Source organism: Miscanthus floridulus, chromosome 6, assembly GCF_019320115.1.
Source record: "Miscanthus floridulus cultivar M001 chromosome 6, ASM1932011v1, whole genome shotgun sequence".
NCBI lineage: Eukaryota > Viridiplantae > Streptophyta > Magnoliopsida > Poales > Poaceae > Miscanthus > Miscanthus floridulus.
The window spans coordinates 16,736,007-16,752,894 of NC_089585.1; the positions used below are offsets into that span (position 1 = coordinate 16,736,007).

At 45.1% G+C, this 16,888-nt stretch overlaps 1 protein-coding gene across 1 annotated transcript; it reads left to right on the forward strand.

Moving 5' to 3' along the window:
* The first annotated feature begins 9,344 nt into the window (after positions 1 to 9,344).
* LOC136460275 (uncharacterized) lies at positions 9,345 to 11,058 on the forward strand. The gene is made up of 3 exons (XM_066460045.1): positions 9,345 to 10,325; positions 10,410 to 10,816; positions 10,887 to 11,058. Exons 1-3 carry the CDS (start codon positions 9,345 to 9,347, stop codon positions 11,056 to 11,058), a joined length of 1,560 nt encoding a protein of 519 aa, XP_066316142.1.
* Positions 11,059 to 16,888: the final 5,830 nt, after the last annotated feature.

The following is a 16,888-nucleotide window of genomic DNA, read 5'->3' on the forward strand; positions in this document are numbered from 1 at the left end:
TGAAAAATTGACAGATTCTCGTACAGATGAACATGGATTCTATTTCGATCCACACCAACACTAGGGCATAACTTGATCGTTATTTCCAACCCTGAGCTATTAGCTGTTAAATTGTACAGACATTGAATAGTTTTCACTGAAGCCACCCAGGGCAGCGCTCAAAATCTAGAATCCTCCTCTGAAGCCCATCGACAAAGTCAGTCCTTTTAACTTTTCACGCAGTAGTTGTTGCGATGCAATAATAGTTTGGGTAGGTCTTCAAAGTGACTAGCGATCATTTGAGTCCTTTAACTCTAAATTAATATAATAGCTATGAGATAGTATATATCCATGCAGTGTGATGCAGTATTATTTTGGGGCTTTGGGTACACATTCATTTCAATTTGTTGGCCGTGATGAAGGACACTGTCAAGAATTTGTCAACTGAATTTGTATGTCACCGAAAGCGGGTCATGTTCATTTGGCTTATAAGTCATATTTTTTCAATCCACAAATAGTTTTTTTTCTCATAATAAATCACTCAATAATTTTTTTAATTATGACTTATCAGCCAAGCGAACAGGCAATTGGACTTAGAGGCTCTGAGCCTATGATTATGGCATGACGTGTGACCGTCTGCTGGCTGCCTGCTTCCTTCTTTCCAAGTACTGTAGACTGTAGTTGCCTGCCACAAACAGCGCTGCCACAAGCGCAGCCGATCGGAGTTGAAAACCTTTTGCTTGGGCTTTAGTGGGTGAAATTTTCTGAGAAATAGTACCGTAGTATTTTCGTTATTATTTGGTAATTAGTATCAAAGCATAGTCTAATTAAACTTAAAAGATTTGTCTCGTGAATTTCGTCTAAACTTTATAATTAATTTTATTTTTTATTTATATTTAATGTTTCATGCATGCGTCTAAAGATTTAATGTGACGAGAAATCTTGAAAATTTTTAGGAACTAAACACTACCTTGCTGTTGGTCTGACGGAGCACACGTCCTTTCTCATCCACGGTCCAATCGGTCACGTTCCTGACTCACGTTGTGCGAGGTGCGTGCGGCGTGGGCTCGACCGTGAACTTTCGTGTGCGACGTTGCACATTTCGCACCACCGGCTGTCCGCGCGACCGCCGGTTGGGCAGCGGTTTCATCTTTTGGTCATCTCGCTCGTCGTCGCAGGACACTGGCCTTGTTCGCTTAACTAATTAGCAGTGTCGTTTCAGTGAAATAATAGTGTTTTTTTAACAACGGATCAACATCAGCATCAGTCATTTTTTCAGCCAGCTAAACAGAGCCACTATCCGTTATGAAGGTGCCGCCTGTAGAGTTTCCTTCGCCGGGAGTGGAATGGAAGCTGTTTTGGATGTGTGCACCGGCGGTGAGAGCACGGTGGGCTAGGGGAGCAAGTCCCTGCACACCGCTGCCCGAAAGTTCCGTGGCCGACGGTTTGCGCAAGGAGGGAGAATAATAGAAACTCGGTCACGTCCTTGGCGGCCTCGACGAACGCCACATCGGTGTCGACAACACTACTACATAAAATTTTACCGAGGTGGGCAAATTCGATTTACCGAGGCGGGCTACGCAACCGCCTCGAGCGAAAGGTCACAATAAACATAATCGTTTCCGAGACGGTTCGATGCCCGCCTCGGTAATTTGAATAAAAAACAAAAAAGGAAACCCCATGCATAAGCCTAGTGAGCCCATCCACACGCAGCCGCTTCGCTCGCTGGAGGAGGCCACCCGCTCGCCGAATCCGACCGCTGCTCACCTGATCCGGCCACCCGCTTGCCTAATCCGGCCGCTTGCGCCTGGATCCACCGCCCCCGCAACCCAATCCGTCGCCGCCGCACCATCGGGGAGAGGGAGCAGGCCACCACCGCGGAAGGCCGCCGCGACTGGATCCACCGCAGTGGAAGGTCGCCGTGACCCGCGTCGGAGGGGAGCCATGCTCGCGCCTGGAGAAACCGCCGTCGTCCAGCCACCACGGCCGCCGCATCCGCCTAGAGAAGCCACCGCACCGCGCGAGGGGGGCCGTGCCGGCCACGCCACCCGCGCCTGAGAGGAAGAGGGAGAGGGCTGCCGGGAGAGGAGGGAAGGGGGCAGCGGGATGGGGAGGGGCGTCAGGCTCTGAGGGGGGTGGGGTGCGGCTGGGACTAGGAGAGAGATGAGTGAGGGAGTGATTATAGGGTTTCTGATTTTCGTTTATACATTGAGATGATAGTGGGCTGGTGTGGGCTACCGAGCTGGGCCTTGTTTACCGAGGGGGTTGCGTTTGGATGACCGCCTCGGTTAATATATATTAATCAAGACGGGCACGTTAGGTTGTCCGCCTCCGTTAATGATTAGCCGAGACGGTAGCTAGGCCGGCTGCCCAGCCACAAATAACCGAGGTGGGCAACCGGCCCAACCGCCTCGGAGGCTAATTTAGAATTGCCTCACAAAAGATTTTGTGTAGTAGTGCAAAGAGCTTCATTTCTAGTTTCACGTGGCCTTGGTAACTGAGGCAAGGCAGTTTTGGGTTATTTAGTACTTCATCCGTTCCAAAGTTAATGCATTTTTAGGACGAGAGAACAAATAATGTCACAATAAAATTATATATATATACTCCTGTTAAAAGTTATAGGAACATATAATGATTAATTACACCTTGAAAATGGTAAAAGTAGTGAGAAATAGTAATGCTTGGTACTCCATGTTTTAGAGTGTATTTATGTGGGATAAATTTTAAATGGTACTGTATTTATTTTTAGACAGAGTACTCTCGGGCCAAATTAAGGTCATGTTTAGTTCATCAAAAATCCAAACTTTGGTACTATGCAAAAAGAAGATTCCCCGTCACATCAAACTTACGGTACATACATGGAGTACTAAATATTGATGAAATCAAAAACTAATTGCACAGTTTGGTTGTACTTTGCGAGATGAACATTTTAAACCTAATTAGTCAACGATTGAACAATTATTACTAAATTAAAACAAAACGCTACATTATTGCTACAGTGCAACCGAAATCGGCCGGCGCCGAATCCGGCCTCAACTAAACGCGGCCTAAAGCATTCTCGCCAAACCGGACGGGGGGGGGCTGAATTTGGCCGTACTCCCTGGAGGCCTGGACCTGTTCCTCTATAGTGTTGCCTATGTTGCTCTCCGGGTTACTGTACTTTGGCCCGTTTCATAGAAATTTAGCTTAGGCTAATGCTTACGCTGATTTAGTGTGACAGAAAAATATTATTCACTCGCTGAAAAGTACTGTTGAAGCTGCTATGGACCTATGATGTGGAGTAGTATTACAAAGCTGGCTTGTTCACTTGAACTTATCAGCCGGCTTATCAGCTAGAATCTATTGTATTTTTCTCTCCTAACAAATCAGCTTCAGCCGATTTTAATACCAGCCGAACGGGCCTTCTGCGCAAGCCGAAGATGCAGGGATTGAGAGCCGGAGATGCAGGGGTCTTCTGCAGCTGCAGTAACCCTTCCACCCCTGCAAAAAGTTGAAATCCATGGGTGTTTGATATCCCTCATAAATTTTAGTCGTGTCACATTGGATGTTTGACACTGATTTGAAGCATTAAACATAGAATAATTATAAAACTAATTACACAGTTAAAGACTATTTTATAAGACCAATCTATTAACCCTAATTAGTTCATGATTTGATAACGTGGTGCTGCAATAAATGTGTGCTAATAATAGATTAATTAGGCTTAATAAATTCATCTCGTAAATTAGTCTTCATCTGCGCAATTAATTTTATAATCAGCTCATGTTTAATTTTTCTAGTTAGCATTTGAATGTCCTTTAGTCCCTTATCCAAAACACCCAGGCACGATTTGTCATTTTGCATTCCCTTTCGTTAGTGATAATAAAGTCATGATGCAGCTGACTGCAGAGAAGAACCAGTGGAGATAATGAAGTCATATGCATCACACAAAAGTACTGTCGAGAACGAGATCTGTGATTCAAACGCAAACAAAGGTAGGAGTAAGTACTAATTGTCGTCGCCATGCAGTCGTGAGCAAATGCTACATGGCTCGGTACAAAAATAGTAATACTTCTGTTCTTGAATAATATCTAGGTAGTAGTCGTCGTGAGTAATAATACCATAATTGCTAAGGACTACATATATATGCTCCTGCCTCCAGGACTTGGAGCATGTAACAATGGACATGCTAAAGCATTCCCAAAAGATGATTTCGCACGCACCATATCTACAACGATCCAACACAAGTGGGGTTTAGGGTTTAAGGTTTAGGCTGCAAGTTTATTGAGGCGACTTTCCAAAGCGACGGGCCATCTTGTTGCAGAGGAAAACATCGGTGAGGACGGTGCTTGACTGCAGCGACGTCTCGAGAATCTCCATAGCCTGCAGCAAAGAAAAGAAAATTAATGTTTCAATCGATGTCGTAGCATGTCAAAACTATAGAAGAAAAATGGGAAGTATTGAATCTTTTTTGGGATTTTTTTCAATCGACAAAGTGAATGATGATATTGGTCATCCCCTCCAAACAACAAAAAGGCCTCAGGTCTCCATTGCTATTTAATATAGTTGTTGATACGTTACCAATATTAATAGCAAGAGCTAAGGAAACTCGACAAATCGCAGGAGTTGTTCCCCATTTGGGGGATGAGGGTCTCTCTATCATTCAATTTGTAGATGTTACTATTATTTTTATGGGCCACGATTTTGAACAAGCAAAAAAATATGAAGTTCTTGGCATACCCATGCATCATAGAGAATTAGTAATAAAGACTGGAAATAAGCTGGAGAATTTGTAGACTAAAGGAATAAGGAGCAAGGGGGTGTTGGGATTCAGGACCTAGATGTTCAGAACAAATACCTCCTTATGGTTGTATCTTCTAATTAATGAGGATTCAGGGGCTGCTAAACTTTAGTACAGCAGGGGTGTTTCGATCCCTGATAAAAGTTTAATCCTCCATCCTACAATAACTGATTTCCCCTCATTTAATTAAGCCATGGAAGAAAGAGAGGACGCAGGTGGGTAGGTGGGGGCTATCTAGTGTCCAGCGCCCCCAAGACGTTTTAGCTCAATTTTGCACCCCTTGAGTAGCAAATGGGCAAAACTTTAGTCCAACCCATTTGTTCACTTTTAGCCCACCTGTTTGGATCCCCATGGCAAAAAAAATAGACTAAAAGTGCAGGGCTAAAGTTTTGCCATGGAATCCAAACACCCCCTCAGTGTGGCAACAATTACTAAGGAATAAATATTTATGTAACAACACTTTAATAAGTGAAAAAATCCAGAGAATTCTTAGTTTTGGCCAGTGTTGATGAAGATAAAACCAAGTTTTTAAAACTTGGGTGTTTTCCAAGTGCATAATGGAACACAATTGCATTTTTGGAAGACAATTGGCTTGTGAATGATCCTATTTGTGAACCACATCCAATTATTTATAATATAGTTCACATGAAGCATGATACTGTGGAAAACATGATGAGCAGAACCCCACTGAATAGATCTTTGAGAAGAGTTGGTCGAAAATAAGCTATTGGCATGGTATGATTTACTACCTCCGGTCCATTTTATAGCCCCGTTCGGCTGGCAGAATTTTGGCTGAAACTGGCTGAAAAACAATGTACTGGTTGAATTGTTGTGAGAGGAAAACACTGTTCCGGCTAAAAAAATAAGTTGAACAAGCCGAATATGGAGTAAGCCGAACGAGGCCTATCTGGGCACACGCATATCAAGATTCAAACTTTTAAAACTTTGACCAATAATTAGGCTAATAATTTTTAACTATTATAATACAAACTTTATAGGATTAGATTTATAAGGAATTATACTATCCCATGATTATAAGTTTATAAACATAAATAATATAATATAAAAGCAAATGAATGGTCAAAGTATAATTTAAGAGACCGTGTCATTCTAACTTGCGCCAGATAAAATAGACCGGAGGGAGTAGTTGGTAAGCTTGCTCAAGTTAATTTGAATGAACAACTTGATATTTTCAAATGGTCGCTCACACAAAATGGACCCCTTAGAGTTCAGTGAATGTACAAGTCCTTAAATGATTATGATGATCATCGTATTTCTTTTATTTGAAATTAAAAGTACCTCTGAAATAAAGATCCTTTTTTTAACTTGTAAAGGGGCCAGGTTATTCTTACCAAACACAACTTGATTAAAAAAGGTGGCAAGGAAGCAAGAAATATTGCTTTTGTAATAAGGATAGAGACAATTCAACATTTGTTCTTTCATTGCCATTGTGTTAGGTTTTTTTGAGAAACCATTTATATATTTTTTTACTTGCTTTTAACGCCTCCTAATAGCATCCAGCACATATTAAATTCTTGGCTACATGGAGTGGACTTGAAAACCTAGTTTCAAATCTTGATGGGGGTTACAATATGACCTAGCTAAAACGATACTATGTTTAATAAGCAAAAGGATCATTCAATATATGCAGGCAGTATTATTCAGGGCCACACACTGGAAAAGATTTTGGCACTACTGTAAAAAGAGGAAGACCAAGATCCCTTTTTATGTAGGTTTTTGAGTGAAAAAAAAATATCACAAAGTGATGATGAATGATGAGGATGCATTTATCACGCTAAAAACACAATTCCCGCCCAATTATTACTCATTCCCCGTCTCACCAAACTTCCACTCCCAGTTAGGGTATGTTCGTTTGACCCCAAAACCACTCCCAGTTAGGGTATGTTCGTTTGACCCCAAAACCAAAGGAGTTGGAGGGGATTGAGAGGGATTCAATCCCCTACAAATCAAAATCTCCCTCTAACCCCTTCAGGCTTTGTTTGGCTACAAACAGATTCACCCTAATCCACGTGGTTTGGGAGGGATTGAGATGAAATTTAGTTTAAGTTCCACCTCAATCCCTCCCAAACCATATGAATTTGGGTGGATTTGTGTGCAGCCAAACAAGACCTCAATCTGTCTCGTCTATTTCTGAACTCTTACATCAAATACCCATTCCCTCTCCCTCCTACCAATTACCCCAACCAAACGTGTCAATGCCAGTCCTTTTTTCCTTTCTCACAATAAAATCTTTATAAGAGACAATTTAGCCACAAAAATAAAGGTGTACGATCCTTACCCCAACCAAATCATTTTTAAAAGAAAAATCGCTAGAAGGAGTTCTACCAGGCATAGACGCGTGTTAATAGAGAAAAGTCATCTTGCTGCCTCAGCAATCCACCGTTCTTCTTCAGCTGTTCCTCGGATAACCTCACACTGTTGCAGCTAGATGCAGGGGGCAAAAAAGCAGAAGCAGTTGCAGTTCGTACGTACCTCCGTGTAGCCGAGGCACACCACCGTCTCCTGTAACGTGCCGGGGGCAACGAAGCCCATTATAAAGCTGGTGGCCAGCGAGAGGGCGCCGCCGGCCGGCATGACGTTGAGGTCGTCCATCAGCATGCACGTCAGGGCGGCCCCCTTCATGCCGCCGCCGGGCCCGTCCGCTGCCCCGGCGTAGGCGTCGGAGCAGCTGGCCCCGGGGTCGCCGCGCGGCACCTCCACGGCCATCTCCCCTCCTCAGGACGGGCACCTCGCGCCGCTCTTGTCGGCGACGTAGCAGCCGCAGCTGCTGGCGCCGCCGTTCCCGTCGCCGCAGCAGACGAAGAAGCGCTCCTCCTCCTGCTGCCGCTGCACGGTGGACGGCGGCGGGCCGCGGGAGATGTTGGCGGCGGCCGCGAACGCGCGGAGCTTCTCGACGCTGTCGTAGACGTTGGCGATGCTGGCGTTCCTGGTCGCGCCGTCGAACGGCAGCGAGACGTGGGGCGAGGCGAGGAGGGAGTGCAGGAACTCGATGGCCTCCCCGCTCGCCTCCGCGAACAGCACCCGACGCACGTTGGGGTCGACGACGAGCGTGATGATGCGCGGCGGCGGCGGCCATTGTCGGAGTACTACTTTGCTTCCCCATCCCCACGAAGGAATGCGGCTTCACGGGGACACGGGCAAGCCCTAGTCCCCTAGAGGCCTACGAAGTGTAGACCAGTGCAACTGTGCAAGTGCAGGGAGGGAGCAGTAGACTCTGCCGCCGGGAAAGGCGTGCAACAAAAGATTTGGGCCTTTAGATTACCTCCAAACTCAAGTTTTTTCGCTCCCTCCGTCACATCAATTTTTAGACGTATATATAGAGCATTAAATATAGGTAAAAAAATAACTAATTGCACAGTTTGGTTGTAAATCACAAGACGAATCTTTTAAGCCTAGTTAGTCCATGATCGGACAAAGTTTATCAAATACAAACAAAACATGCTATAGTGTCCAAATTGTAAAAATTTGCAATCTAAACGAGGCCGTGGTCACGGACGGGGATGTTTGGTTTTCGGACTAAATTTTAGTCTATGTTACATTAGACATTCGGATGCTATTTAGAAAAACTAAATATGAGTTAATTATAAAATTAATTACACAGATGGAGACTAATTTACGAGACGAATTTATTAAGCCTAATTAATCTGCCATTAGTACATATTTACTGTAGCAACACATTGTCAAATCATGGACTAATTAGACTTAAAAAATTCGTCTCGCAAATTAGCCACAATCTGTGCAATTAGTTATTTTTTCGTCTATATTTAATACTTAAACATCCGATGAAATATGGACTAAAATTTTCAAACACCCCCAGCTTGTTCACACACCTGAGGCCTTGAGTTTGATACAATCCGTGATGAGTTGCTTGAGCAGTTGAGCACTTGACCTGCCTATGTAGATTCTGAAATTACCTGGTCAGGCACACATGAATTCGATAAACACGGTTCGGTTGAACGCTTGTGACTACACTCACTACTACTTACAGAAACAAAGTTCCAGCTTACACGTGATATAATTCCAGAAAGAGATGTAAACTGTAGTTAGAACTGCTACTTTCAAAGGATAAATAAGAATTCAAAAATACATTATACGTACATACAATGTAAACACCTTCTTGAAAATAACAAATGCGAGGCTTTTGAAATGTAGTTTGTCGTAACATCGCCGTCTCTATCTACTCTAGAGGCTAGCTTTTGAAAATGTTTTTCTATTCAGGCAGCACCGAGGAACCTACATAGCTCACAGGCCTACTTTTTTCAACTCGGCATCGCGCTTGCAATGGCGTGAAGCCGGCTTATCTAGGGCCTGTTCGGCTGCAGCCGGCTGCTGAAGCTGTTTTCTTTTTTTCATAAAAATATCGTAGATTTTAGCTGATAAATTTAAACGAATGCCCTAAAACTTCTCTCTTATAGTTTAGCATCGGTCAAAAACCAACTTATCTGGCAAAAAAAATATATGTCTAGAAGTTGTATACATGGGTTGTTTGGTACATCATATACTAGCTTCGTTTTTGGAGGAAAATGGAACAAACTAGCGAGCCTACTCGCACGACTGCATCTTCATGTGTATACATAGGTTGGTAGACTGGCTAAAGAAGAATCCAATCAAAGGTACGAACAAATTGGAAGGTGACTATGACATTAAGTTGAAATACTCTAAGGCATGGTCAGGTACGAAGGTAGCTTTAGAGCAGATCCATGGTAAATATGATGAGAGTTTTCAGTTGCTTTTTAATTGGAAAGCTCAAATTGAGAAAGTATCTCCTGGTAGCTTAGTAGAGATAGAGTTAGAGAAGATTGGCACCAAAAACAGATTCAAGAGGATGTTTGTTGCTCTTAGACCATGTGTGGATGGATTCTTATCTGGTTGCAAACCTTTTATTGGGGTAGATGCTTCCTGTTTGCATGGTAAATACAGGGGTCAGTTAGCTTCATCTACTGGTGTGGATGGACACAATTGGTTGTACCATATAGCTTATGCAATTTCGAGTCAGAAACTGAAGATAATTGTGCATAAGGTTGTAGGAGATGTTCCAAATCTGGTTATATGTACAGATGCATGTAAAGGACTAGAGAATGCAGTGGGGTCTGTCTTCCCACAAGCTGAAAACAGAGAGTGCAAGAGGCATTTGTATCAGAGTTTTTTGAAGAAGTATTCTGGTGATGTGTTCACTGATCACTTGTACTCTGCAGCTAGAAGCTACACACAAGGGCTGTTTCAGTGGCACATGAAGAAAATTTTTGAGTTTGCACCTGAAGCCATTGAGTACCTTGAGGAGCACCACAACAGGATCTGGTACAGGTGTGCATTTTTAGAAAACAGCAAGTGTGACTACTTGACAAATAATGTTTCAGAGAGCTTCAATGCACAAGTAAAGAAGTTCAAAGGGCTGCTACTGCATGAATTAGTTGACAGAATCAGAGAGCTGATCATGGAGAAGAGATACACTAGGAAGATGCTTGCTAGGCAGTGGACAGATGGAATACTCCCAAATGTGATGAAGGAGCTCAACTTGATCAGCAATAACCTCAAAGTGGTCAAGGTATCAGTTAGTGATGTTGATATTGCAGAAGTGACCATCTTGGATAAGTGGAACAATCAGAAAAGATAAACAGTTGACTTGCAGAACCAGAAATGCTCCTACAGGCAGTGGCAGTTGACAGGGAAGCCCTCCAAACATGCTTTGGCATGGATTCTGTCCAACAGAGGGGTCAAAATTGAAGATTTTGTCCATGAGTATTACTCAGTGGCTAGGTTCAAGGCAACCTATGAGGACAGAATTGAACATATCTCAGATAGGTCACAATGGCCTGTTGTGGAACTTGGATTCAATGTGTTTCCACCGTTGCTCGGCAGAGGAGCAGGAAGACCAAAGGTTCAAAGGCATAGAGGTTGCTTGGAGAAAAGGGCATCCAAAAAGAAGGTTAAATGCAGGAGATGTGGAGATGTTGGCCACTTTTCAAAAACTTGCAAAGAGGTAGAGATTGGAGAAGATGGTGAGAGAGCTCCACCAAAGAACAAGGCTAACAAAAGGTATGTTTCTATGCACTAAATCTGTCTTGTTTTTCACTTCACAATATGTAATATCACCTTTAAAATGTAGGAAACAAGCTCCAACAAATGCAGCTGGTCCCTCTCAAGGCAAGAAACAGAAGAAGCAGAAGAAGGTCACAACAAAGAAGAAGACACCCATCAAGAAGAAGCTCAAGAAGGCAACAGCCGACCCACCTACTACTATTGTTAGTAGCCTTAGGAGGCTAGTCTATGAAGACTAGAGCTTGTTAGCAGCTTATGATATGCTCTTGTTGTAGTTTATGGGGTACCTGTCGATGTTTTACTACAGATAGCCTGCCACGGGGGTACCCGGGGCAGTATGTTCGGGCTTCGGCGTATGCCGAACTCGATGGTTTACGCAAGAGACAGCCGATTTATCCTGGTTCAGGCCCTCGATCGTAGATCGAGTAATAACCTTACGTCCAGTCGGCCTTAGCCTTTGCGTTGGATTGATTGTCCAGTGTTGTGTTGTACAATTGTTCTCTCTTTTGACAGGAGCATTGCCCTCCTTTATATAGTCAGGAGGCCAGAGTCCTAGTCGGTTTACAATAAGATTTCCTAGTAGGATTACTTGATAGTTCTACTACTAGGATTTACATGGGAAGAATCCTAGTTGAACCAGATCTTCTCTCTCCCTTGCGGGGTATCCTGTGGGTCCCGTATCGACAAGCCCCCAAGCACTTCATGGTTGAGCTCTGAAAGTCTCGCTCTGCCCCTTCAAGCCTTGTTGAGTAGGAATAAGATGTCATCCGAGTGCTTTCTGGAGTGAAACCTTGTAGCGCTTCTTAGGATCTTTGAGTGGTGAGTGCTTTTCTAAAGAAAAAATACATCCATCTGGTTGTAGCCCCTGAGCCTCTTGCTATTTGGAACAAGGGGCTGGAGGATCTTGTCTTAAAGTTGTTCTGATCGTTCGTTGAAGTTTTATCAAAAAGAACTCGAATATGGCTCGTTCTGGGTTTTTTTTGTCGTAATGTCTTGAAATGGTCTGTGTTGAGGAAGTCTTTTGGTGACGTGCGCTTTTTCGAAGAAAAAGGGCACTCACTGAGTGTAGCCCCTGAGCCTCTTGCTATTTGGAACAAAAAGTTGGAGGGTCTTGATCCTTTATGTTGTTTGAAAAATTTGTGTTCTGAAGTAGTCCCCAAGACTTGGATTAAACCATCGTCCGAGTAGTCTTGTGGCATGCAGCCTCCGAGCTTATGTCCGGGTTCCTTTTTGGTGAAATTACACTCACTGAGTGTACGAGCCTCGTGCTTTTTGGTTTATCCCGCAGCTCCGCGCTTTCTCCGAGTTCTTCTCTTTAGAAAAGAAGTCAGATGAAGAGTCTTGATGTATCGTCGTCGTTGTAGTCTTGAGTTTCTTGTATTCTTGGTCCTTTGTCTTTGGTTCCAAGCCTCTGGGAGTAGTTGAAATGAAAACCGAGTTCCCTAGCTTAGTGTTGATTAGGCTATGGTGCTGGTCGAGCCTCCGAGCGTACATCCGTGTTGTTTTATTCAGGAAGAAATCGGATGCGAGGTCCTAGCATATTTTTTGATGGTCTGCTGTTGCCAGATGTAGTTGTATGGTGGTGGTTGAGTGTAAATGCCTTTTGTTCATGGGTTGTACTGTGCTGGTATATTCTTCCGAATATGCCCGTCTTCGAGTACTGCTTCCTCTCGCCTGAGTCATCTATTATTGAGTCCTATCTTTTCACTGTGTCCTTTGTTAGGCTTATTTCGTTGGTACTCCTAGTCCATGTGCACCGATCCTTTGGTCTATAAATACTGTCCCGGAGTGCTTGTTTTCATTCATTGGATATTCTGTTGAAACCTTGGTGGTCATGAACATGGTAGTTTGTGAAGTAGAGCAGCCCCCGGGCATGTTTTGTAGTTCCTGTGTGTCTTGTCGTAGCTGGAGGAAGTCTTGTGATAGGGATTAGAGGTAGGCTAATCCCGCGACAGCATTGTGCCAGGATGTACGTGGTGGTAGTTGGAGGAAGTCTTGTGATGTGGGCTTTGTTCCTTCATCCGGCAGTTCTGGGTTGATCCTCGTCGCCTATCTTGAGACTGTCCGGTGCAGATCAACACCATATCCAGCATCACATCGGTCTTGGGTAGACAGATGCCTGCCGGCCTTCTATGCTCCATGTTGCCCTGCCGTGCTGTCGATTTCCGCCTTGGATGCACTGCGTCCGTCCTTTGAAGAAAACAGTGTAACTGATAGCGGTTTGTCCTTCCGAGTAGCAATTTGGGACACGTAGTCGTTCCAGAGCCTAGTCGTGTCCGTGTTCCTCTTTGCTACTTTGCTTTTTGTGGTGCCGAGTTCGTTGGGTCTTGTAAGATTTGTAATCTTCTATTTTTGAAGTCGCTTGTAATGTAACGAATCTTGTCTTCTCAGTTGTCTTTGACTTTTCTGTTGTGATCCCTGTCGTTCGTGAGACTATCGAGTTCTTTCTTACATAACCGGGTTCTTTTGTTCCTCGTGAGGTAGCCCTTTCTTTCTTCTTTCTTTCTTCTTGGTTTGACGGGTTGTTCTTGTATCAATCTGATAACCCTGCCGTGGCGTTGGACGGATAAGTCTGAAATCTGCCCATTGGTTTGTACCGTTGTGAGGATTCGTGCCCTCCGTCGTTTTAGCTGCGTCGGTAAATAGACCGTTGCGTTCCCACATTGTGTTTTAACGGGCCTTGTGGGCCGTTTGTATCACTGAAAAATCTATTTAAAGACCTTTTATCTTCCTTTCCCTTGTCGCCCAGCTCTTGTCTTTAAACCCTAGCTCTCAGAAATCCGCCGCCGTCATTGTCGCCATCACCCGAGCACCATCATTCTAGCTTCATCTTCTTTAGTGCCTTTTTTGCTTCCGCCAGTTCATGGGAAAGAAGAAAACCACAAGCAAGTCTCAGGCGACCTTCGTGGACGAGGAGTCATCCCTGTCTTTGATTGAAAACTAGGAGTTCGTGGCCATGAGGGCAGCTCAGAAGGTTTGGCTAGCTCCAACAACAAGCGAAGACCAGCTGCGCGAGCTCGTTAGCGACGGCTTGATCCAAAGCAAAGTCATCGCTGAATGGAGAGTTCCAGGCGAGCATCGGGTTCCGGCTCTGGGTCCTGGTGAGATTGTCCTTTTTGTTTCCTTTGTCCGTGCTGGACTTTGTCTTCCTACTTCTGCCTTCCTTCATCAGTTTCTTGGTTATTTCGGGGTTAGTCTGAACCATCTAACTCCCAATGCCGTTCTACATCTTTCTATTTTTGTTCACCTTTGTGAAGCCTTCCTTGGGATCCCTCCTTCTCTATCTCTTTTTTGCTTTTTCTTTCGTTTGAAACCTCAACCCCGCCGTGAAGAAACCAGCGCCCTCAGCGGTTGTGGGATTCAGTTTCGCCAGGGTCTTAAAATTAAGTTTTTTGATTATGACCTGGTCGATTCTGTCAAAGATTGGCGTGCCGAGTGGTTCTACGCTGCCAATTTGATCCCTTCTCTTGTCGTTCACTCCGGGTCTGGTCCTGTGGTGAATGACCGATGGGACAAGAAGCTTGAGTCACCTGCTAAGATTCAAGCGATCCAGCCACTCCTTGATAGGATTAGCATACTGAAACAGCAGGGTTTGACCGGCTTTGGTATTGTTTCAAGCTTCCTTCGTCGCCGGGTTCAGCCTTTGAAAGAGCGGGAACATCTCGGCTTTGAGTATTCTAGGGCCGAGGATCCTTCACGCATGGTCCCAGCTCTTGAGCTGACCGGTGAGGAGGTACTCGAGCGCCTCCAGAAGATGCTGAAAGGAGTGAGCGTCATTCCTCCTGCCGTCTCTGAGTTCTCGGCCATCAACCCGCCCCTAGCTGTGAGTTATCTATCTTTTTGTTTGAGTTCTTTATGTACTCTTGCTGCATCCGTTCTCGCTTAGCTTTTTCTTGTCTCGGTGTTTTATCTTTTTTCGTAGGAGCTTGGGCGGAACTTTGTCGATCCGATCCCCCTTGATGTTCTCCCTGCCGTGGCGAAGACTGGGGATCATCTAGCTGGTACTTCTGCAATTAGTAAGTCTCAAACCTTTACAGCCCTTCCTGGGGTTTCTTTCAGATTTGTTGATATATATGAAGAATATGTTCCTCGTCTAGTCCCTCGCGGTCCTCGCAGTGTCCCGAAGAGGGGGTGAATGGACGGGTCCTCATCTGGCTTGCCTATCTCCAAGAAGCCTCGCAAACCAAGTACTCCCTCAGGTACTCCAGTTGTTGCTAGCATGCTCTTAGGTGAGCACATTTAATACTCTTTGTTCTTTCATTTTCATGTTTCTCTCTTGAACCGAGTACTTTTCATCTCCTTTTCAGCAGGTGCTCTGGTTTCGTTGGCTGAGGAAGAAGAGGATGATGAAGTCCCCCTCATCATGCGGCGGTGAGTTGTTTTTCATATTCTTGTTGCATTGAATTTCTCCTCTTTGTTTTGAATTTTAGTCTTGAACTTTTTGAAGTAATCGGAGGTCGGGTGTGATTTCTTCCGAGGCTCCCGCGCCGACTTCTTCTGAAGCTCTGGTGTCGAGTTCTTTGGTTGCCTCTGTCCCGAGCTGTACCGCTCCTCCAGTGCGGAGTTCTTCCACGGCTCCAGCCTCGGCTTCTTCCGCGGCTCCATTGTCGGTTGTCCCGCTCCCGTCGCCGGGTGGCGGGGACGTCTTCGCCGTCGTGGTTCCCCCTGCGAGGCTTTCTCTTGGCTTCGCGAAGAAAAAAGTAGTCGAGTGAGTAGATTCTAGCTTTATCTTTTTGGCTTTTATCTTCCTTCCTCTGGTTCTTATTGGTGCTTCCTTTTATCACTTTTTAGTGTTTCGTCTTCTCTAATTTCTTCATCGACTTCTTCTCTGCCTCCCGTCGTGCCAACGAGTTCCGAGCCTCGAGACTCACAACATTCTGTTGATGAAGTCGCGGCGGGGGCTTCAGAGCTACCTGGCGGAGTCGCAGACTTGGTCGCTCCGGAGGTAACTGTGGCCGTCGCGCTGGGTCCTTCTAAGGGTTTGGCTCCGGCTTCCCTGGAGGTTGCTTTGGTCGTTCCTTCTTCGCCCCAGCCGGCTTCTCCTTCCCCTTCTCTTGCCTCCGGTAGCCCCTCCTTTTCCGGTGACGTGGTGCAACAGTTCGATGCCACTCATCGGTTATCGGAGCTGACTGCAGCCTGGGGGAGCTTGTCGACCCTCGCGACTTCTTTTGGTGAAAAGCTCCAGGTAGGTTTTACTGCCACTCCTCTTTTGCATGCTTGTTTTTCTTCTATCCTTACGCCTTGTTTCTCTTTGCCTCTTTTTGCTCAGTCTTTTTCTCGTGATCATTCTGGCTTCTTTTTCTCATCTAAAAATGAGAGGAAGTTGTCTTCGGAGGTGGATGCTCTAAAAGCCGATCTTGACCTCCTCCGGGCTGAGTTGGAGATGGAGCGTCAAATGCACCAAAAGGAGGAGAAAGCCCTTCGCGCCCGGGTAGTGGAGACAGAGAAACAGAGAGATGCTGCGGTGGAGTCTGTGAAAAATGAATGCAAAGGTGCCGCGGGTTCTACCTGTTTCTTCTTTTATTTTGACTTCTTTTTCCGCTGACTTGTTCTTGGGTGTCCTGTCTAGCTCTCCGAGTTGAGAAGCAGAAGCTCTCGGAGAGTATTGATGAAATGAGGGCCCTTGTCCGTTCTAGTCATAATAGAGCTGAGGAGGTAATTACTCATGCTGAGGAAGAACTCGTCCTTGCTAAGCTGATTAGGCGCGGAGCTGACAGAGATCTTGTGCAGGCCCAAAAGACTATTGAAGGCTTGTCCGGGAAGCTGGCGACGGCTACTGAGAATTGGAATGTTTTGTGGAAATCTTTTCGTTCAGTAGCCGATGTCCTCTGGACTCCAGCGGATGACGGGCAATCTTGGGCGTAGTTCATTCCCCGGATTCCGACTCATTTCCAAGAGTTCGCGAAGAGGTGTGCCCAAGTATGTACCAAGAATGTGCTGGCCCAGGTCCGGGTCCTTGCTCCAGAGGCGCCTCTCTCCAAGATAGCAGAAGAAGCTGAAAGCCAAGAATATCTTGACGCCATTGAGAGGATGGAGTCTGAGGTCGAAGGTCTAGCCAATAGGGTTGTA